Source organism: Staurois parvus, unplaced genomic scaffold (assembly GCF_062004578.1).
Source record: "Staurois parvus isolate SC_StPar_1 unplaced genomic scaffold, SC_StPar_1.0 ptg001181l, whole genome shotgun sequence".
In the NCBI taxonomy this organism is placed as follows: Eukaryota; Metazoa; Chordata; class Amphibia; order Anura; family Ranidae; genus Staurois; species Staurois parvus.
In genome coordinates, this window is record NW_028318977.1 from 4,143,249 (window position 1) to 4,167,660 (window position 24,412).

The 24,412-nt window shown below is 43.6% G+C and overlaps 1 protein-coding gene across 1 annotated transcript in view; it reads left to right on the top strand.

Moving 5' to 3' along the window:
* The window catches only part of LOC149438953 (uromodulin-like), an 83,239-nt gene that overhangs the window by 24,560 nt on the left and 34,267 nt on the right, over window positions 1-24,412 (top strand). Inside the window, exons 6-8 of the mRNA XM_089659661.1 lie at window positions 2,483-2,644; window positions 11,942-12,180; window positions 16,332-16,454. Coding sequence (XP_089515787.1) covers window positions 2,483-2,644; window positions 11,942-12,180; window positions 16,332-16,454 — 524 coding nt within the window. The remainder of the gene's footprint in view (window positions 1-2,482; window positions 2,645-11,941; window positions 12,181-16,331; window positions 16,455-24,412) is intronic.

Consider the following 24,412-nt stretch of genomic DNA (forward strand, 5'->3'; position numbering starts at 1 on the left):
AAGCCATATAATGTCATCTCAATGCAGCTGCCATTCATTCAATGTAATTGACCGAACTGAGTAGAATTATAGACTTGTTCTTTTATTTTTCAAACATGACAGATTCTCAGCGGCTTTCCACAGTTATCTTCAGTCATTGAGATGGGCAGTGGATAGAGCAGAGCCCACAAGCAGCTGTCACTTTTGAGAGTCCCAGTTAGATTGATTTATGAAAGGGATGGCATTATTATTTATTATGTGTGTATTGATGTACTGGAGAAAAAAAAAAAAAAAAAAAAATATATATATATATATATATATATATATATATATATACAGTATATACATTAAATTGCCAAATGTATTGGGCCAGCCCTCCAAATCATGTGATTCAGGTGTTCCAATCCCCTCCATGGCCACAGTTGTATAAAATCATCACCTAGGCATGCAGACTGCTTCTACAAACATTGGTGAAAGAATGGGTCACTCTCAGGAGCTCAGTGACTCCAAGCGTGGTCCCGTGATAGGTTGTCACCTGTGCAATAAGTCCATCCGTGACATTTCCTGGCTACTAAATATTCCACGCTCAACTGTTAGTGGGATTATAACAAAGTGGAAGCAACTGGGAACAACAGCAACTCAGCCACCAAGTGGTAGGCCATGTCACATGACAGAGCGGGGTCAGCGCATGCTGAAGTGCACAGTGCGCAGAAGTCACCAACTGTCTGCAGAGTCAATAGCTAAAGACCTCCAAACTTGGTGTGGCCTTCAGATGAGCCCAACGACAGTTTGTAGAGAGCTTCATGGAATGGGTTTCCATGGCCGAGCAGCTGCATCCAAGCCTTACAACACCAAGTGCAATGCAAAGCGTCAGATGGCTTGGTGTAAAGCACGCTGCAACTGGACTCTAGAGCCGTGGAGACATGTTCTCTGGAGTGACCAATCACACTTCTCTGTCTGGCAATCCGATGGAAGTGTCTGGGTTTGGCATTTGCCAGGAGAACGGTACTTGCCTGACTGCATTGTGCTAAGTGTAAAGATTGGTGGAGGGGGATTATGGTGTGGGGTTGTTTTTCAGTGGTTGGGCTTGGCCCCTTAAAAGTGAACATTTTGTCAATTTCCTGCTCCCAACTTTGTGGGAAGAGTTTGGGGATGGCCCCTTCCTGTCCCAACATGACTGCGCACCAGTGCACAAAGCAAGGTCCATAAAGACATGGAGGAGCCAGTTTGGGGTGGAGGAACTTGACTGTCCTGCACAGAGTCCTGACCTCAACCCCATAGAACACCTCTGAGATGAATTAGAGCAGAGACTGCGAGCCAGGCCTCCTCCCCCGACATCAGTGCCTGACCTGACAAATGCAATTCTGGAAGAATGGTCCAACCTTCCCATAGACACCCTCCTAAACCTTGTGGACGGCCTTCCCAGAAGAGTTGAAGCTGTTATAGCTACAAAGGGCGGGGCCAACTCAATATTGAACCCTACGGACTAAGACTGGAAGGCCATTAAAGTTCATGTGCGTGGAAAGGCAGGCGACCCAATACTTTTGGCAATATAGTATATATATATATATATATATATATATATATACTGTAGATACACTATATTGCCAAAAGTATTGGGGCTACTGCCTTTCCACGCACATGAACTTCAATGGCATCCCAGTCCTGCTTATAAGTATAGCAGTTATAAGCAGTTGTGGGAACATGCTGTAAATGAAGAATGCTTACAGAAATAGAAGTGTTAATAGTTTGTTTGTTTTTTTAGTTCCCCTTTACATTAGGTGTCCCCATCAGTGTGCCCCCTTACATCAGGATCCCCATCAGAGTGCCCTCTTACATCAGGATCCCCATCAGTGTGCCCCTTTACATTTGGGTCCAACTTCAGAGTGCCCCCTTACCTCAAGATCCCCATCAAAGTGCTCCCTTACATCTGGGTCCCCATCAGAGTGCCCCCTTACATCTGGGTCCCCATCAGATTGACCCTTACATTTGCATCCCCATCAGAGTGCCCCCTTACATCTAGGTCCCCATCAAAGTTCCCCCTTACAACTGGGTCCCCATCAGAGTGCCCCCTAACATCTGGGTCCCCATCAAAGTGCCCTCTTACATCTGGGTCCCCAGCAGAGTTCCCTCTTACATCTGGGTCCCCATTACAGTTCTCCCTTACATCTGGGTCCCAATCAGAGTGCCCCCTTACATCTGAGTCCCCATCAGAGTGCCCCCTCACATCTGGGTCCCAATCAGAGTGCCCCCTTACATCTGAGTCCCCATCAGAGTGCCCCCTTACATCTGAGTCCCCATCAGAGTGCCCCCTCACATCTGGGTCCCAATCAGAGTGCCCCCTCACATCTCGGTCCCCATCAGAATGCCCCCTTACATCTGGGTCCCAATCAGAGTGCCCCCTGACATCAGGGTCTCCACCAGAGTGAGTAAATAGGTCTGTGAAGTCATTCATTGCAACCATACAGCTTTCTAAACTGATTATGATGACTACTTCTTTCAGAATCCATAGGATCTTCTCTTACCTATCTCGTGGACACGACAGGATCGATGTGGGATGATATGTATCAACTGAAGTTGGTGAATAATTGGCTTCTGGACCGTATCACTGCTAGATTCCCCTGTGGCATCAGACAATACACTATGGTGGAATTCAATGACCCAGGTAATTACCATTTTCAGACATAAAGCTGTCCTGTGTAAATGCGGTCATACTTTTTACCAAGCTTAAAACTGTTATTTAACCCCTTCACGCCTAAGGATAAAACAAATGTTAACGCCTAAGCACAATTTGCAACTTTGACATGTGTTAGTAAAACTGTACATATCATCACAACTACTTTGTACATCCAGGTGGATTATACTGAGTTTTATTTCAGGACAAATTATTATTATTATACAGTATTTATAAAGCGCCAATGGTTCGCTCAGCGCTGTACATTACAAAGGGGGACAGAACATGTGACAGAACAATACCAATACAATGCAAAACATGAGGTGATCGAGGGCCCTGCTCCTTGGAGCTTACAATCTAGGAGGGAGGGGATGGTGGCACAGGAGGAGATAGCTGTGGGGGATGGAGTGGTAGGAAGAGTGGAGGAGGTCGGCAGGTTAGCAGGGGGTGGGGTAGGCTTCCCTGAAGAGATGGGTTTTCAGGGTGCGCCTAAAGGAGAGGAGAGTAGGTGATAATCTGATGGGTTGGGGCAGGGAGTTCCAGAGGATGGGTGACACCCTGGAGAAGTTCTGGAGGCGGGCATGGTAGGAGGAGACCAGGGAACTAGAGAGAAGGAGGTCTTGTGAGGAGCGGAGTGTGCGTGCTGGGCGGTACTCGGATATTAGGTCAATGATGTAGTTCGGGGCAGTATGATGGACAGCTTTGTACGTCAGTGTTAGGATTTTGAATTTGATCCGTTGCGCAATCGGAAGCCAGTGGAGGGATTGGCAGAGGGGGGTGGCGGAAATGGAGCTTTCATTGGGCTTTCATTTGGTGGTAAATGGTAATGGATATCTCTTGATTTTTTTTATTATCAAAGGAAAACTGGCCCAAAATAGTAAAAAAAAAGTTTTTTTTACATTTAGCTGTGTGTTTTTTGTTACTACCATAACCTACCACCAAAGAACAACCCAAAATAAATTTTCCAGCTCTTGACGATCGCAGCGATATCATATATGCATATGTTATTTGTTGTCTGTACCTGTACTACAGCCCAGAAACAATAGTGCGCATTTTGGGGGTTTTTTTACCTAAAACACACTGACAGTGATACCAATTGGAAAAATGTTTTAAAAATCTTGACCTTTGAACCTGACCGTTGACCTTGACCTTTGACTCAGACCTTGATCCAAACACGAACCCTGGCACTGAACTAGATTAAACCTTGATCTAGGTATTTTTTCTTTATTTTTCATTTAATTTTTAAATATTGATGTATTTATCTTTTTTGTACAAAGTTTTTTTTTCTCTATGCAAGGAGAGGGAGGGTTACAATGTATCTCTCTCCTCCATTCAGAGAAAAAAAAAAAAAAGGGGGGCCGGGCTTCACAATGACTGATCACTGTGATAGCCAATCAGAGGTTATCACAGAGATCATGTGACTCAGAATTGAGAGTCCCGGGTCCCAATCATCAGAAGGGGACTCGAGCTCTCAGTGACACTGCGGTCTTTGTGCTGGGAGCGTGCTCTATGGTGCGCTCCCAGCACAAAGACAGGTACGCAAATATGGGCCCCCACGGAAAAAAGCCCAGTTCTGTGAGGCCGCATATTTGTGTGATGTCAGAGTCAAGGGGTTAAAGGGCACACGTTAATAAAACCATGTATTCATTAATACCTCATTAAATGCAAAGCAGTATAAGTATCTGAATCTGATTTGACATCAGCCATTGCAGTCCCTGTACAGCAGAGTTCACACTGGAAGAGTGAGAAGCAGCACAAGAAGCCAATCAGTTGTGCTTCAGGGCAAGCAGCATGCTAACAGGAGTAGAGAGCAGAGTAATGAAGAGATGAGCTTATCAGCGTGCTGATTCTACTTTCACTGTGCAGTTACAGGCTAGTCTAGGGACAAGTCCTGTTAGTAGACAGGTGCGGTTCACTGTGTTCCGAATCGAAATTCAGACAAATTTTTCCTTATTCAGAGATTCGAATGTATCCAAATTTCTGAATTACAATAAAAATAATGAAGATCTCCTGCGCTACTGTTACGTGATAAATTAAGTGAGTGGGAGCTGCTAGCACCTAACCATATACCATGTGGAAATAAAAACTAACGAAACCAAAATGATGCAGCGCTACCCAAATAATAAAATATTACAATATGGCAAAAACAAACAAAGTGACATAAATATATGTGACAAAAAAATCAGTGGTTTGATCTTCTCTGGGGATCGCAGTATAAAGTGACATAAAATATCTATACGTGCCAATAAATCAATGGATTGATCCTCTCTGAGGATCACAATATAAAGCAACATAAATATATATATGTGCCAATAAATCAGTGGATTGATCCTCTCTGGGGATTGTAATATAAAGCGACATAAAATATATATACGCACCAATAAATCAGTGGATTGATCCTCTCTGGGGATCTCTATATAAAGCGACATCAAATATATATACGTGCCAATAAATCAGTGGATTGATCCTCTTTGAGGATCGCAATATAAAGTGACATAAAATATATATACGTGCCAATAAATCAGTGGATTGATCCTCTTTGAGGATCGCAATATAAAGTGACATAAAATATATATACGTGCCAATAAATCAGTGGATTGATCCTCTTTGAGGATCGCAATATAAAGTGACATAAAATATATATACGTGCCAATAAATCAGTGGATTGATCCTCTTTGAGCATCACAATATAAAGTGACATAAAATATATATACGTGCCAATAAATCAGTGGATTGATCCTCTCTGGGGATCGCAATATAAAGCGACATAAAATATCTACGTATACGTGCCAATAAATCAGTGGATTGATCCTCTCTGGGGATCGCAATATAAAGCGACATAAAATATATATACGTGCCAATAAATCAGTGGATTGATCCTCTCTGGGATCTCAATATAAAGCGACAAAAAATATATATATACGTGCCAATAAATCAGTGGATTGATCCTCTCTGGGGATCGCAATATAAAGCGACATAAAATATCTATACGTGCCAATAAATCAGTGGATTGATCCTCTTTGAGGATCGCAATATAAAGTGACATAAAATATATATACGTGCCAATAAATCAGTGGATTGATCCTCTCTGTGGATCTCAATATAAAGCGACATAAAATATATATACGTGCCAATAAATCAGTAGATTGATACTCTCTGTGGATCTCAATATAAAGCGACATAAAATATATATACGTGCCAATAAATCAGTGGATTGATCCTCTCTGGGATCTCAATATAAAGTGACATAAAATATATATTCGTGCCAATAAATCAGTGGATTGATCCTCTCTGGGGATCTCAATATAAAGTGACATAAAATATATATACGTGCCAATAAATCAGTGGATTGATCCTCTCTGGGGATCGCAATATAAAGTGACATCAAATATATATATACGTGCCAATAAATCAGTGGATTGATCCAATAAATCAGTGGATTGATCCTCTCTGGGGATCTCAATATAAAGTGACATAAAAAAATATATATATGTGCCAATAAATCAGTGGATTGATCCTCTCTGGGGATCTCAATATATAGTGACATAAAATATATATACATGCCAATAAATCAGTGGATTGATCCTCTCTGGGATCTCAAGTGAAAAAGTGATCACACCTGGTATAAAAAAACAGGAACCAATACCCCCACTATCCAAAGTAGGATCATACACAAACACAAATAAGCGTGAATCCCTAAATAGGGATCAATAAATTCATACAAATGATGGTAAAAATGAGACCATGAACCCCTAACAGGGATCAACAATATCATGCAGATCGTGACAAATGGCTAAATTAAGCCAAAAAGTAAATAGCGACATAAACTGGATCCCTAAATGTGGGATCAATTAAATACAACAGTGCCAAAAAAACACACATACAAAAAGTATGTTTATGAGCAAACACATCCAAAAAAATATAAGTGAACATATAATAGTCTGTAAACAAAACAAAAAAACCCCGAAAAAATAAAAAACTTAAAACCAAGTCCAAATAGGTGCATATACACCAAAAACTTTCCAATTACTCCTAAGTGCAGGTGATGTTGTGGATGTGCATCACCACCAATGGAAATAATCCATATGTGGCTAAAATGCCCCCTCACCTCCTTGATGCGACCCTCAAAGGGTCAAAACGCTTTTGTTATTTGAAGCCAGGAATCTTCACTTGTAATGGACACCTGCTCAGGTAGATGAGATCCCCCTCACTAGGAACAGCCAGGTCCCCTCCAGTGTAAAGCAGCCAGCCACCAACTCACAGATAGGATAAAGATTATTATTATATAGGATTTATATAGCGCCAACAGTTTGCTCAGCGCTTTACAATATAAGGGAGACAGTACAATTACAATACATTTCAGTACAGAAGGAATAGGGGGGCCTTGCTCATGGAGCTTACAATCTAAAGGAAGGGGGAGGTGATAGCTGCGGGGGATGATCTGGTGGAGGTGATTCAAGTACAGTTCTTAGGTGGAGGTGGGGTAGGCTTCCCTGAAGAAGTGAGTTTTCAAAGATCGCCTAAAGGCAAACAGGGTGGGGGCTGACCGAACATGCTGTGGTAGGGAGTTCCAGGGGATGGGAGAGGCTCTGGAGAAGTCCTGGAGGCGAGCATGGGAGGAGGTGATGTGGGAGCTAGAGAGGAGGATGTCATGGGAGGAGCGGAGTGGGCGATTTGGGCGGTATCTGTGGATGAGGTTGGTAATGTAGCTAGGGGCAGGGCTGTGGATGGCTTTGTAAGCTGTGGTTAGTATTTGTTGGGCAATGGGAAGCCAGTGGAGGGATTGGCAGACAGGGGTGGAGGACACTGAGTGGAGGCCAGTGAAGGGATTGGCAGAGAGGGGTGGAGGACACTGAGTGGAGGCCAGTGAAGGGATTAGCAGAGAGGGGTGGAGGCTAATTGAGAGATTGGCAGAGAGGGATGGAGGACACTGAGTGGAGGCCAGTGAAGGGATTGGCAGAGAAGGTTGGAGGACACTGAGTGGAGGCCAATGGAGGGATTGGCAGAGAGGGGTGGAGGCCAGTGGAGGGATTGGCAGAGAGGGGTGGAGGCCACTGAGTGGAGGCCAGTGGAGGGCATGGCAGGGAGGGATGGAGGACACTGAATGGAGGCCAATGGAGGGATTGGCAGGGAGGGATGGCAGATATGGAACGGTCAGTAAGGTGGATGAGTCTGGCAGCAGCATTCATGATAGACTGAAGAGGGGATAGCCTGTGATGAGGTAGGCCAATGAGGAGGGAGTTACAATAGTCAAGGCGAGATATAACAAGGGAGGGAATAACTTATCTGTGGATGAGGTTGGTGATGTAGCTAGGGGCAGTGTTGTGGATGGCTTTGTAAGCTGTGGTTAGTATTTTGAATTTTATTTGTTAGATACATTTTATACGTTAAAGATAAAATGAAACCTCCCATAGTGTAAATCCGTTTTAATAGGGACTCTCAAATCACAGCACAGCCAAATGCCCACTCACATTTAGTAAGCTTATAACAAGCTTTTCAAAAGACCTCATGCTAAAGGTTTACTTTCATGGGAACTCATTGGGTGCAGCAAAATGGCATCCGCGGCGGAAGTACGTCACCACACTCGCGTCCTGCGCGTTACATCATGCTAACACGTGACTTTTTCAAGGCCTATAATATAATAATTATACAGGATTTATGGCGCCAACAGGTTGCTCAGCGCTTTACAATATAAGAGAGACAATGCAGCACCAATACAGTTCAATACAAGAGGGTTAGGAGGGCCCTGATCCTTGGAGCTTACAATCTAGGAGGGAGGGGCTGGTGGTACAAAAGGTATTAACTGTGGGGGAGAAATAGAAGATTTGGATATTAGCTAAAGGCAGGATTGGTTTACTTGAAGAGATAGGTTTTCAGAGATCGTCTAAATGTGGGCAGAGTAGGTGATAGTCTGATAGATTGCGGTAGAGAGTTCCAGAGGATGGGGGAGGCTCTGGAGAAGTATTGGAGATGAGCATGGGAGGAAGAGACAAGGGAGCTAGAAAGCAGGAGGTCGTGGGAGGAGCGGAGAGGTTGGTTTGGGTGATATTTGGAGGCAAGGTTGGTGAAGTAATTTGGAGCAGAGTTATAAATAGCTTTATATGTTATTGTTAATGTTTTGAATTTTATCTGTTGGGCAATGGGAAGCCAGTGGAGGGATTGGTAGAGAGGGATGGAGGACACTGAGTGGAGGCCAGTGAAGGGATTGGCAGAGAGGGGTGGAGGCCAATGGAGGGATTGGCAGAGAGGGGTGGAGGACACTGAGTGGAGGCCAGTGAAGGGATTGGCAGAGAAGGCTGGAGGACACTGAGGGGAGGCCAATGGAGGGATTGGCAGAGAGGGGTGGAGGCCACTGAGTGAAGGCCAGTGGGGGGCATGGCAGAGAGAGATGGAGGACACTGAGGGGAGGCCAATGGAGGGATTGGCAGAGAGGGATGGAGGACACTGAGTGGAGGCCAATGGAGGGATTGGCAGAGAGGGATGGAGGACACTGAGTGGACGCCAATAAAGGGATTGGCAGAGAGGGATGGAGGACACTGAATGGAGGCCAATGGAGGGATTGGCAGGGAGGGATGGCAGATATGGAACAGTTAGTAAGGTGGATGAGTCTGGCAGCAGCATTCATGATAGACTGAAGAGGGGATAGCCTGCGATGAGGTCGGCCAATGAGGAGGGAGTTACAATAGTCAAGGTGAGATATAACAAGGGAGGGAATAAGTTGCTTAGTGGTTTCCGAGGTTAAGAACGGGCGTATCTTGGAGATGTTGCGGAGGTGAAGTCTACATGATATATGAATAAAGGTTGAAGAAGTGCAGCAGTTTACATATCCTTTCTTCCTTTGCTGTTCCCGACTGTGTCCACTGGACACAGCCGATGACTCAGCAGTGTTCCGGTCCGCTGCCGGTACCATGTGATCGCTATAACCAATCACAACAGATCACAGCAGATCACAATGGTACAATGGTGTTGCTAGTGGTTAAAGAAATCGGTCAATAAGAGACAAGGGATAAAGGGTCTTTTTCTCCCGTCCCACCGAAAGTCCTGATCACCCAGTTGGCGCTTTTGCCGATGGATCACAGAGCCAAACAAAGGCTGGATAGGGTTTGTTTGGCTCTATTATTATATAGTAACCTGGAGGTGATGTACTTCTGATTTATTTAGAAATAAATGGCGCCTTTTTTTAAAAAGAATAGAAAAGCATTTAATCACAGCGATGTTGGTGTGATAAAATTCTTTTAAGGGCAGAAGAGGGATTTGGGGTCTTATTGACCTCAGATCTCTCCATAAAGAGTACCTGTCACAGGCCCATTGCATACTGTAAACATGACTTGTGACAGCAATAAAAGTGATCCAAAAAATAAATTAATTTAAAAAACTGTGTAAAAATAAAATAAATTAAATTCAAAAGTGCCCGTCCCTGCGTATTGGCACGCAAAGGTGAATGTACAAGTCAGTCCGGCACACAAGCAGGGAAAGAGAGAAAGAAAAGAGAAAGAAAGAGAGAAAGAAAAGAGAAAGAAAGAGAGAAAGAAAAGAGAAAGAAAGAGAGAAAGAAAGAGAGAAAGAAAGAAAGAAAGAAAGAAAGAAAGAAAGAAAGAAAGAAAGAAAGAAAGAAAGAAAGAAAGAAAGAAAGAAAGAAAGAAGGGAAAGAAAGAAAGAAGAAAGAAAAGAAAGAAAGAAAGAAAGAAAGAAAGAAAGAAAGAAAGAAAGAAAGAAAGAAAGAAAGAAAGAAAGGAAGAAAGAAAGAAAGAAAGAGAGAGGGAAAGAAAGAAAGAGAGAGGGAAAGAGAGAGGGAAAGAGGGAGAGAAAGAGAGAAAGAGAGAGAGAGAAAGAGAGAGGGAAAGAGAGAGGGAAAGAGAGAGGGAAAGAGAGAGAAAGAAAGAAAGAAAGAAAGAGAGAGGGAAAGAAAGAAAGAAGAAAGAAAAGAAAGAAAGAAAGAAAGAAAGAAAGAAAGAAAGAAAGAAAGAAAGAAAGAAAGAAAGAAAGAAAGAAAGAAAGAAAGAAAGAAAGGAAGAAAGAAAGAAAGAGAGAGGGAAAGAAAGAAAGAGAGAGGGAAAGAGAGAGGGAAAGAGGGAGAGAAAGAGAGAAAGAGAGAGAGAAAGAGAGAGGGAAAGAGAGAGGGAAAGAGAGAGGGAAAGAGAGAGAAAGAAAGAAAGAAAGAAAGAAAGAAAGAAAGAAAGAAAGAAAGAAAGAACACAAGGCTGGGAGTGTGGGCAGGGCAGACACAGGAGGAGAGGGCAGGAAGAGGAGGGGCAGCTTTCTTTCTCCTCTCCGCTCTGTGGTGGGTGGGGACTGTCAGCACTGGAGACAGCATATGCTGACAGATCCCCCCGTAGCGCTGGAGGAGATGGGGGGGCATACGTCCCAGTTGCCTCTTCTATCCTGCCTTATGGCCAGTCCGGGACTGGGTAGGAGGTGGAACCAAGGGATGATGCTCGGAGGTGGGTAAGGGGTGGAACCAAGGAACAATGCTCGGAGGTGGGTAGGGGGTGGAGACAAGGGTTGACCAAGAAGGGGGAGTTCCTGCACCTATTCTCTGAGAAAAAAATCCCTGGTTTCAGGTGTATAAAAAAGCTCTTCACCCGAAAAAGGCTCTCGCCGTCTGACAGCTCAGTCACTTCACAGTTCTTAAATAACTAAGATGGGGGGGCACCTGATGATGTCACCAAGTGACCCCACTCCCTTGGAATATCATCCACTGGGGGTATGCAGGTCCTGGTATGGATTGGAGGTTATTGGGGGGGACCCCACACAGTTTTTTTCTCATTTTTAATTGCCAGCAATTGTTTTGCTGTTTCAACTATCATTCAACCCTGCTGACAGCTTATAAGTCATCGGTTGTCGAGGACGTGGCAGAAATTCTTGAAATAAAATTTTGATCAATTTTTGTGACCGATTTTGAATTGTTCTGAAAATGTAAAATTCGTTAGAAAATGAAAATATGAAACAAAGTGAATTTCAACAAAATTCATTACCGTTACATTCGGAGATTCGGATGAAAAATGTCTCCGAATTTATATTCGAACAGAAACAGATTGCACGAGTCTACTAAAAATTCCCAACGAAACTAAAGTAAGGAAAATCATTGCACCTTTACTAATCATTGTAAACGGAGTGGACTTGAAAGTTTAGCATATTTTATGAACGACAAGAACAGTTCCCTAAATAATTTGACTTTTTTTTAATTATGAGAATTTTATTTAAATTATTGTTAAAATAATTTTTCTATTAAGTCAATTATCTAATTTGTTTGTTTTTTTTTTGCCATGTCTTGCATTTCCTTCTTAGGTGTTGGCCCTGTCAGGGTAACCTATTCCAAAGATGAGTTTGCCTATTTCTTCAATGGTCTCGAGGCCAATGGAGGGGGCGACTGTCCAGAACTGGCTATGGAAGGACTGAAGCTGGCTTTGCAGAACTCGCCAGCAAAATCTTTCATTTTAGTATTAACAGATGCATCCGCCAAGGATTACGATAATACTGCTTTAGTAAATGAAGTATACAATCTTTTAAATGAAACCCAGTCACAGGTAAGAAGAATGCTGAATGTTGATTTATTTTTTATTTTTTTTACTGATTATTATTATTATACAGGATTTACATAGTTAGTCTGGCTGAAAAAAGACAAAAGTCCATCCAGTTCAACCAAAAAAAAAAAAAAATGTTATAATCCTATACCCACAGTTGATCCAGAGGAAGGCAAAAAACCACAGCAAAGCATGATGCAATTTGCTCCTGCAGGGAGAAAAAAATCCTTCCTGATCCCCTGAATGCCTCCTTGTCCTCTGTGATGACCTCAGGGTGAATAACTACACCGAGTTCACTGTATGGACCACTGATGTATTTATACATGGTGATCATATCCCCCCTTATGTATTATACATGGAGATCATATCCCCCCTTATGTATTATACATGGAGATCATATCCCCCCTTATGTATTATACATGGAGATCATATCTCCCTTATGTATTATACATGGAGATCATATCCCCCCTTATGTATTATACATGGAGATCATATCCCCCCTTATGTATTATACATGGAGATCATATCCCCCCTTATGTATTATACATGGAGATCATATCTCCCTTATGTATTATACATGGAGATCATATCCCCCCTTATGTATTATACATGGAGATCATATCCCCCCTTATGTATTATACATGGTGATCATATCCCCCCTTATGTATTATACATGGAGATCATATCCCCCTTATGTATTATACATGGAGATCATATCCCCCCTTATGTATTATACATGGAGATCATATCCCCTCTTATGTATTATACATGGAGATCATATCCCCCTTATGTATTATACATGGAGATCATATCCCCCCTTATGTATTATACATGGAGATCATATCCCCCTTATGTATTATACATGGAGATCATATCCCCCCTTATGTATTATACATGGAGATCATATCCCCCTTATGTATTATACATGGAGATCATATCCCCCTTATGTATTATACATGGAGATCATACCCCCCTTATGTATTATACATGGAGATCATATCCCCCCTTATGTAGTATACATGGAGATCATATCCCCCCTTATGTATTATACATGGAGATCATATCCTCCCTTATGTATTATACATGGAGATCATATCCCCCCTTATGTATTATACATGGAGATCATATCCCCCCTTATGTATTATACATGGAGATCATATCTCCCCTTATGTATTATACATGGAGATCATATCCCCCTTATGTATTATACATGGAGATCATATCCCCCCTTATGTATTATACATGGAGATCATATCCCCCTTATGTATTATACATGGAGATCATATCCCCCCTTATGTATTATACATGGAGATCATATCCCCCTTATGTATTATACATGGAGATCATATCCCCCTTATGTATTATACATGGAGATCATACCCCCCTTATGTATTATACATGGAGATCATATCCCCCCTTATGTATTATACATGGAGATCATATCCCCCCTTATGTATTATACATGGAGATCATATCCTCCCTTATGTATTATACATGGAGATCATATCCCCCCTTATGTATTATACATGGAGATCATATCCCCCCTTATGTATTATACATGGAGATCATATCCCCCCTTATGTATTATACATGGAGATCATATCCCCCTTATGTATTATACATGGAGATCATATCCCCCTTATGTATTATACATGGAGATCATACCCCCCTTATGTATTATACATGGAGATCATATCCCCCCTTATGTATTATACATGGAGATCATATCCCCCCTTATGTATTATACATGGAGATCATATCCCCCCTTATGTATTATACATGGAGATCATATCCCCCCTTATGTATTATACATGGAGATCATATCCCCCTTATGTATTATACATGGAGATCATATCCCCCCTTATGTATTATACATGGAGATCATATCCCCCTTATGTATTATACATGGAGATCATATCCCCCCCTTATGTATTATACATGGAGATCATATCCTCCCTTATGTATTATACATGGAGATCATATCCCCCCTTATGTATTATACATGGAGATCATATCCCCCCTTATGTATTATACATGGAGATCATATCCCCCTTATGTATTATACATGGAGATCATATCCCCCTTATGTATTATACATGGAGATCATATCCCCCTTATGTATTATACATGGTGATCATATCCCCCCTTATGTATTATACATGGAGATCAATTCCCCCCTTATGTATTATACATGGAGATCATATCCCCCTTATGTATTATACATGGAGATCATATCCCCCCTTATGTATTATACATGGAGATCATATCCCCCCTTATGTATTATACATGGAGATCAATTCCCCCCTTATGTATTATACATGGAGATCATATCCCCACTTATGTATTGTACATGGAGATCATATCCCCCCCCCCTTATGTATTATACATGGAGATCATATCCCTCCTTATGTATTATACATGGAGATCATATCCCCCCTTATGTATTATACATGGAGATCATATCCCTCCTTATGTATTATACATGGAGATCATATCCCCCCTTATGTATTATACATGGTGATCATATCCCCCCTTATGTATTACACATGGAGATCATATCCCCCTTATGTATTATACATGGAGATCATATCCCCCTTATGTATTATACATGGAGATCATACCCCCCTTATGTATTATACATGGAGATCATATCTCCCTTATGTATTATACATGGAGATCATATCCCCCCTTATGTATTATACATGGAGATCATATCCCCCCTTATGTATTATACATGGTGATCATATCCCCCCTTAGGTATTATACATGGAAATCATATCCCCCCTTATGTATTGTACATGGAGATCATATCCTCCTTATGTATTATACATGGAGATCATATCCCCCCTTATGTATTATACATGGAGATCATATCCCCCTTATGTATTATACATGGAGATCATATCCCCCCTTATGTATTATACATGGTGATCATATCCCCCCTTATGTATTATACATGGAGATCATATCCCCCTTATGTATTATACATGGGTATCATATCCCCCCCTTATGTATTATACATGGTGATCATATCCCCCTTATGTATTATACATGGAGATCATATCCCCCCTTATGTATTATACATGGAGATCATAAAAAGTCATCTTATACAGGGTAAAAAGTCATCTTATACGCCGGAAAATACGGTAAATTTAATTTCATTACTAGTAAAAAAAAAAAAGAAATTCCAGTATCTATACCTCCATGTGTACACTCTATAACTTTCACGTAAACCAATTAATTTACATGTATTAGGAATTTTTTTTTAGCAAAAACATATCACAGAATATATTTTGGCCTAAATTTATGACAAATTTTATGACAAATTTTATGACATTTTTTAAATTTTACTGGACATGTTTAATAGTAAAAAGTCAAAAATATTGTTATTTTCTCAAAATTGTCAGTCTTTTTTTTTATAGTGCAAAAAATTAAAAATGCACAGACGACCAAATACCACTGAAAGAAAGCTTAATTTGTGGGAATAAAGGACATAAATATAATTTCATTACTAGTAAAAAAATAAATAAATCCCGGTATATATACCGCCATTTGTAAACTCTACAACCAATTAATTTACACATATTGGGATTTTTTTTTATTAAAGACATGGAGCAGAATACATTTTGTCCTAAATTTATGACGAAATTTGATTTTTTAAAAATTGTTTTACTGGACATGTTTAATAGCAAAAAATCGAAAATATTTTTTTTCTCAGTCTTTTTTTTTATAGTGCAAAAAATAAAAAACGGACAGGCGATCAAATACCAGAGCTCTATTTGTGGGAAAAAAGGATGTAAATGTCATTTGGGTGTAACGTTGCATGACCGCGCAATTGTCAGTTAAAGTAATGCAGCGCCGTATCACAAAAAATGGTCTGGTCAGGAAGGGGGGGAGTCCTCAGGAGGGCGCGTGGTTAGTAAATTTACCGATTTGTAAATACAAGCCCCAAACTGGAGTCGATCTAAAATATTTTGGCTGCATCGTAGTTGTTCTCCAGTTCAAGGAGTAAGAAATCATTTAAATTTTTTTTCTACGTTATTATTTTGACAGCTTCTTATTTGAATATATTATTCTGCTTTTGTCATGAAACAGGAAATCACATTTTTTTTTTAGGCTTTTTTAGATCTACACTGATCCTTTTTCTATTTTAGGTTTTCTTTGTGATCACCGGTCTGTGCTACTCTGAATACGACGCAGATTTCCTCATTTATAGAGAAATAGCATCCAGGAGCTTCGGGCATGTCTTTCGAGTCGATGCAGCTGATTTAAATATTGTGAGTGTTTATTTATTTACTAATATATCCAAATAATATTGGTAATCGGGGCTTTTTTTCATCGGGAACGCGGGGGAACGTAGTTCCGGCACCTCCAGCGCTGAATGTATGTAATGACAAGGGTTGATGGCCTGTGCTGGAGGGTCTATTGATGTTGGCTAATGGGGAATCTATCATCACTGGTGGGGAATCTATCATCACTGGTGGGGATCTTTTTTTGTGTGGGGGTCTATTGTTGCTGTGGAGGTCTACTTATGCTGGTAGGGGATCTATTGTTGCCATGGGAGGATTATCTTGCTGTCGAAGGTTGTTGCCATGGGAGGATTATTTTGCTGTCGATGGAGGGGGTTGTTTGCTGCTGGAGGATCTATTGATGCTGGCTGCTGGGAGTCTATTGTTGCCTTGGAGGTCTACTTATGCTGATAGGGGATCTGTTGTTGCCATGGGAGGATTAGCTTTCTGTCGAGGGAGGGGTTTGTTGTTTGCTGCTGGAGGATCTATAGTTCCTGGCTGATGGGAGTCTATTGTTGCCTTGGAGGTCTACTTATGCTGGTAGGGGATCTATTGTTGCCACGGGAGGATTATCTTGCTGTCGAGGGAGGGGTTTGTTGTTTGCTGCTGGAGGATCTATTGATGCTGGCTGCTGGGAGTCTATTGTTGCCTTGGAGGTCTACTTATGCTGGTAGGGGATCTATTGTTGCCATGGGAGGATTACCTTTCTGTCGAGGGAGGGGTTTGTTGTTTGCTGCTGGAGGATCTATTGATGCTGGCTGCTGGGAGTCTATTTTTGCCTTGGAGGTCTACTTATGCTGATAGGGGATCTGTTGTTGCCATGGGAGGATTAGCTTTCTGTCGAGGGAGGGGTTTGTTGTTTGCTGCTGGAGGATCTATAGTTCCTGGCTGATGGGAGTCTATTGTTGCCTTGGAGGTCTACTTATGCTGGTAGGGGATCTATTGTTGCCACGGGAGGATTATCTTGCTGTCGAGGGAGAGGTTTGTTGTTTGCTGCTGGAGGATCTATTGATGCTGGCTGCTGGGCGTGTATTGTTGCTGGGAGTCTATTGTTGATGGGGTAGATCTATTGTTGCTTGGGTAGTTCTATTGTTTCTGGGGTTGTATTTTGTTGCGGGGGGTCCTTTGTTTCTAGTGAAGGGTCTATTGTTGTGTGGGGGATGTTGGCTGATGTTGGCTGCTGGGGGATCTATCATCACTGGTGGAGATTTATTTTTGTGTGGGGGTCTATTGTTATCGTGGAGGTCTACTGTTGCTGGATTAGGGGTAAATTGTTTCTGGGAGGAATCTGCTGTCGAGGGAGGGGTTTGTTGTTTGCTGCTGGAGGATCTATTGTTGCTGGCTGATGGGAGTCTATTGTTGCCTTGGAGGTCTACTTATGCTGGTAGGGGATCTATTGTTGCCATGGGAGGATTATCTTGCTCTGGAGGGGTTTGTTGTTTGCTGCTGGAGGATCTATTGATACTGGCTGCTGGGAGTGTATTGTTGCTGGGGTAGTTCTATTGTTTATGGGGTTGTATTTTGTTGCGGAGGGTCCATTGTTGCTAGTGGAGGGTCTATTGTTGTGTGGGGGATCTATTTTTACTTAGGGGTCTATTGTTGCTGTAGAGGTCTGTTGTTGCTGGTGGAGGGTCGATTGTTACTGGGGGGTTATTTTGCTAATGACAAGTGTTGATGGGTTGTGCTGTAGGGTCTATTGATGTTGGCTGCTGGGGGATAGATCATCACTAGTGGGAATCTAGTTTTGTGTGGGGATCTATGGTTGTCGTGAAGGTCTACTGTTGCTGGGTTAGGAGTAAATTGTTGCAGGGAGGGTTCTGCTGTCGTGGAAGGGGTTTGCTGTTTGCTGCTGGATGATCTATTGATGCTAGCTGCTGGGAGTCTATTGTTGATGAAGTAGATCTATTGTTGCTGGGGTAGTTCTATTGTTTCTGGGGTTGTATTTTGTTGCAGAGGGTCCAATGTTGCTAGTGGAGGGTCTATTGTTGTGTGGGGGATATATTTTTACTTAGGGGTCTATTGTTGCTGTAGAGGTCTACTGTTGCTGGTAGAGGGTCGATTGTTGCTGGGGGGTTATTTTGCTAATGACAAGTGTTGATGGGCTGTGCTGGAGGGTCTATTAATGTTGGCTGCTGGGGGATTTATCATCACTGGTGGGGATTTATTTTTGCGTGGGGATCTATTGTTGTCGTGGAGGTCTACTGTTGCTGGGTTAGGGGTAAATTGTTTCTGGGAGGAATCTGCTGTCGTGGAAGGGGTTTATTGTTTGCTGCTGGAGGATCTATTGATGCTGGCTGCTGGGAGTGTATTGTTGCTGGGGTAGTTCTATTGTTTCTGGGGTTGTATTTTGTTGCAGAGGGTCCATTGTTGCTAGTGGAGGGTCTATTGTTGTGTGGGGGATCTATTTTTACTTAGAGGTCTATTGTTGCTGTAGAGGTCTATTGGTGCTGGTGGAGGGTTAATTGTAACTGGGGGGTTATTTTGCCAATGACAAGTGTTGATGGGCTGTGCTGGAGGGTCGATTGATGTTGGCTGCTACTGTTGTCTACTGTTGCTGGGTTAGGGGTCAATTGTTGCTGGGAGGGATCTACTGTTGTGGAAGGGGTTTACTGTTTTCTGCTGGAGGATCTATTGATGCTGGCTGCTGGGAGTCTATTGTTGCTGGTATAGTTCTATTGTTTCTGGGGTTGTATTTTGATGCGGGGGGGGGGTTCATTGTTGCTGGGGGAGGGTCTATTGTTGTGTGGAGGATCTATTTTTACTGAGGGGTCTATTGTTGCTTGGAAGTCTACTGATGCTGGTGGTGGATCTTTTGTTGCTGGTGGATGGTAATCTTGCTGGGGGGTTCAATTGTCGCTGGGGGGGTTCTACTGTCAAGGAAGGGGTTTGTTGTTGCTTGCTGCTGAAGGATCTACTGATGCTGGCTGCTGAGAGTCAATTATTGCTGGAGTAGATCTATTTGTAGCTGTGGTGGTATTTTTTTACAGGGGGGTCCATTGTTGCTTCGGGAGGGTCTATTGTTGTCTGAGGGATCTATTTTTACTGAGGTGTCTACTGTTGCCATGGAGGTCTATTGATGCTGGTAGAGGATCTGTTGTTGCTGGGGGTTTATCTTACTGGGGGTCATCAGCTGTTGCTGGGAAGGATCTACTGACATGTGAGGTTTTTGCTGTTGTTTTCTGCTGGATGATCTATTGATGCTGGCTGCTGATAGTGTATTATTGTGGGGTAGGTTTATTGTTTATGGGGAGGTATTTTGTTGCAGGGGGGTCCATTGTTACTTGGAGAGGGCCTATTGTGTGGGGGATTTATTTTTACTGAGGTGTCTATTGATGCCATGGAGGTCTATTGATGATGGTTGAGGATCTGTTGTTGCTTAGGGGTTATCTTACTGAGGGGGGTGTCAGTTGTTGCTGGGAGGGATCTACTGACATGGGATGAGTTTGCTGTCATTTTCTGCTGGATGATCTATTGATGCTGGCTGCTGAGAGTGTATTATTGCTGGGGTAGATCTATTGTTTATGGGGAGGTATTTTGTTGCAGGGGGGTCCTTTGTTGCTAGTGGAAGGTCTGTTGTTGTGTGGGTGATCTATTTTTACTGAGGGTCTATTGTTGCTGTGGAAGTCTACTGATGATGGTGGAGGATCTTTTGTTGCTGGTGGAGGGTAATCTTGCTGGGGAGTAAATTGTTGCTGGGGGGATCTACTGTTAAGGCAGGGGTTTGTTGTTGCTTGCTGCTGAAAGATCTATTGATGCTGGCTGCTGGGAGTCTATTGTTGCTGGAGAAGATCTATTTGTTGCTGTGATGGTATTTTTTTGCAGGGGGGTCCTTTGGTATTTTTTTGCAGGGGGGTCCATTGTTGCTTGGGAAGGGTCTATTGAGAGTGTATTATTGCTGGGGTAGGTCTATTGTTGTGTGGGAGAGCTATTTTTACTGAGGTGTCTATTGTTGCCATGGAGGTCTATTGATGCTGGTGGAGGATCTGTTGTTGCTGAGGGGTTATCTTACTGGGGGGGTCAGTTGTTGCTGGGAGGGATCTACTGTCGTGGGAGGGGTTTGCTGTTGTTTTCTGCTGGATGATCTATTGATGCTGGCTGCTGAGAGTGTATTATTGCTGGGGTAGGTCTATTGTTGTGTGGGAGAGCTATTTTTACTGAGGTGTCTATTGTTGCCATGGAGGTCTATTGATGCTGGTGGAGGATCTGTTGTTGCTGAGGGGTTATCTTACTGGGGGGGTCAGTTGTTGCTGGGAGGGATCTACTGTCGTGGGAGGGGTTTGCTGTTGTTTTCTGCTGGATGATCTATTGATGCTGGCTGCTGAGAGTGTATTATTGCTGGGGTAGGTCTATTGTTGTGTGGGGGTCTATTTTTACTGAGGTGTCTATTGTTGCCATGGAGGTCTATTGATGCTGGTGGAGGATCTGTTGTTGCTGAGGGGGTTACCTTACTGGGGGGGGGTCAGTTGTTGCTGGGAGTGATCTACTGTCGTGGGAGGGGTTGTGCTGTTGTTTTCTGCTGGATGATCTATTGATGCTGGCTGCTGAGAGTGTATTATTGCTGGGGTAGGTCTATTGTTGTGTGGGGGTCTATTTTTACTGAGGTGTCTATTGTTGCCATGGAGTTCTATTGACGCTGGTGGAGGATCTGTTGCTGCTGGGGGGTTCTCTTACTGGGGGGAGGGGCAGTTGTTGCTGGGAGGGATCTACTGTCGTGAGAGGGATTGTGCTGTTGTTTTCTGCTGGATGATCTATTGATGCTGGCTGCTGAGAGTGTATTATTGCTGGGGTAGGTCTGTTGTTTCTGGGGAGGTATTTTGTTGCAGGGGGGTCCTTTGTTGCTTCGGGAGGGTCTATTGTTGTGTGGGGGAATCTATTTTTTGCTGATGGGTACCATTGTTACTGCAGGGGGTCTAGTGTTGCTGAGGGGATCTTTTGTTGCCGCCTGAAGGGGATCTATTTTACTACTTTTCTTGTTTTCATTAACAAACTCCATGCAAATTACGTAGCACCATAAAATGATACTTGGGTCTGTGCTCTCTAAAAGGGGTGGTAGTGAGAGGTGAGTAAGGGGTGGAACCAAGGGAGGGTGCTCGGAGGTGGGTAGGGGGCGGAGACAGGGGGTGACCAAGAAGGGGGGAGTTCCTGCACCTATTCGCTGAGAAAAAAATGCCCTTTTGGTAATACAACGTAATTGTCATTTTTCAAAGGGGTAGGGTCACCAACCATTGTGGGATTGTTCTTTCATGGTTTCTCAAGTTAAAAAAGCCAATCAGTTCTGTCTAAAAGCATGCTCATAGGAGGAGAGCAGAGTGACGGCGAGATGAGCTCATTACTGCCACCTTACACTGTCCAATCACAGGCTACGGGTGGGCCCAAGATGACATGGGCTCAGGGGAAGCAGTTTGAATGATGTTGGCCATCAGACTGAGGACATCTAGTGGTAGGGAATAGGATAGTATGGTGAGGGAACAAAATGTTTTTATAATGAATGATTTCCCGACCGTAGGACGTTCATGGACGTCAGTAGGTTGAGGCAGCTACAGACATCATCCTCTCTGCGAGGTCCCAATTCATTTGTTTTTTTTTGTTTTTTGTTTTTTACTAAAAAGATAGATGAATACATTTTAGCCAAGATTTATGAAGAAAGATTATTTATTTGCAAAATTTTATACGAAAAACACTTTTTTTCAAAATTTTTGGACTTTTTCATTTATATAGCAAAAAATGAAAATCCCTTTTTATCCTGGGAGACCAGATATAGTGAATGCATGGTCCGGGGAGACCGGATATAGTGAATGCAGGGTCCGGGGGTACTGGATATAGTGAATGCAGGGTCTGGGGAGACCAGATATAGTGAATGCGGGGTCCGGGGAGAGCGGATATAGTGAATGCAGGGTCCGGGGAGAGCGGATATAGTGAATGCGGGGTCCGGGGAGAGCGGATATAGTGAATGCAGGGTCTGGGGAGAGCGGATATAGTGAATGCAGGGTCCGGGGAGACCGGATATAGTGAATGCAGGGTCCTGGGAGACCAGATATAGTGAATGCAGGGTCTGGGGAGACCGGATATAGTGAATGCAGGGTCCGGGGAGACCAGATATAGTGAATGCAGGGTCCGGGGAGACCAGATATAGTGAATGCAGGGTCCGGGGAGACCGGATATAGTGAATGCAGGGTCCGAGGAGACCGGAAATAGTGAATGCAGGGTCCGGGGAGACCAGATATAGTGAATGTGGGGGTCCAGGGAGAGCGGATATAGTGAATGCGGGGTCCATGGAGACCAAATATAGTGAATGTGGGGGTCCAGGGAGAGCAGATATAGTGAATACAGGGTCCAGAGAGAGCGGATATAGTGAATGCAGGGTCCGAGGTGGCCAGATATAGTGAATGCAGGGCCCAGGGAGAGCGGATATAGTGAATGCAGGGTCCGGAGAGAGCGGATATAGTGAATGCAGGGTCTGGGGAGACTGGATATAGTGAATGCAGGGTCCGGGGAGACCAGATATAGTGAATGCAGGGTCCAGAGAGACCGGATATAGTGAATGCGGGGTCCAGGGAGACTGGATATAGTGAATGCAGGGTCCTGGGAGACCAGATATAGTGAATGCGGGGTCCGGGGAGACCGGATATAGTGAATGCAGGGTCCATGGAGACCGGATATAGTGAATACGGGGTCCAGGAAGACTGGATATAGTGAATGCAGGGTCCTGGGAGACCAGATATAGTGAATGCAGGGTCCGGGGAGACCGGATATAGTGAATGCAGGGTCCATGGAGACCGGATATAGTGAATGCGGGGTCCGGGGAGACCAGATATAGTGAATGCAGGGTCCGAGGTGGCCAGATATAGTGAATGCAGGGCCCAGGGAGAGCGGATATAGTGAATGCAGGGTCCGGAGAGAGCGGATATAGTGAATGCAGGGTCTGGGGAGACTGGATATAGTGAATGCAGGGTCCGGGGAGACCAGATATAGTGAATGCAGGGTCCAGAGAGACCGGTTATAGTGAATGCAGGGTCCGGGGAGAGCGGATATAGTGAATGCAGGGTCCAGGGAGACTGGATATAGTGAATGCAGGGTCCTGGGAGACCAGATATAGTGAATGCAGGGTCCGGGGAGACCGGATATAGTGAATGCAGGGTCCATGGAGACCGGATATAGTGAATACGGGGTCCAGGGAGACTGGATATAGTGAATGCAGGGTCCTGGGAGACCAGATATAGTGAATGCAGGGTCCGGGGAGACCGGATATAGTGAATGCAGGGTCCATGGAGACCGGATATAGTGAATGCGGGGTCCGGGGAGACCAGATATAGTGAATGCAGAGTCCGGGGAGACCAGATATAGTGAATGCGGGGTCCGGGGAGACCAGATATAGTGAATGCAGAGTCCGGGGAGACCAGATATAGTGAATGCGGGGTCCGGGGAGACCGGATATAGTGAATGCAGGGTCCATGGAGACCGGATATAGTGAATGCAGGGTCTGGGGAGAGCGGATATAGTGAATGCATGGTCTGGGGAGACCGGATATAGTGAATGCAGGGTCCGGGGAGACCGGATATAGTGAATGCAGGGTCCGGGGAGAGCGGATATAGTGAATGCGGGGACCGGGGAGACCAGATATAGTGAATGCAGAGTCCGGGGAGACCAGATATAGTGAATGCGGGGTCCGGGGAGACCAGATATAGTGAATGCAGAGTCCGGGGAGACCAGATATAGTGAATGCAGGGTCCGGGGAGACCAGATATAGCGAATGCAGGGTACGGGGAGAGCGGATATAGTGAATGCAGGGTCGGGGAGAGCGGATATAGTGAATGCAGGGTCCGGGGAGACCAGATATATGGAATGCAGGGTCCGGGGAGACCAGATATATGGAATGCAGGGTCCGGGGAGACCAGATATATGGAATGCACGGTTCTGGGTTTAGTAACACTTTAAATCCCTAGAAG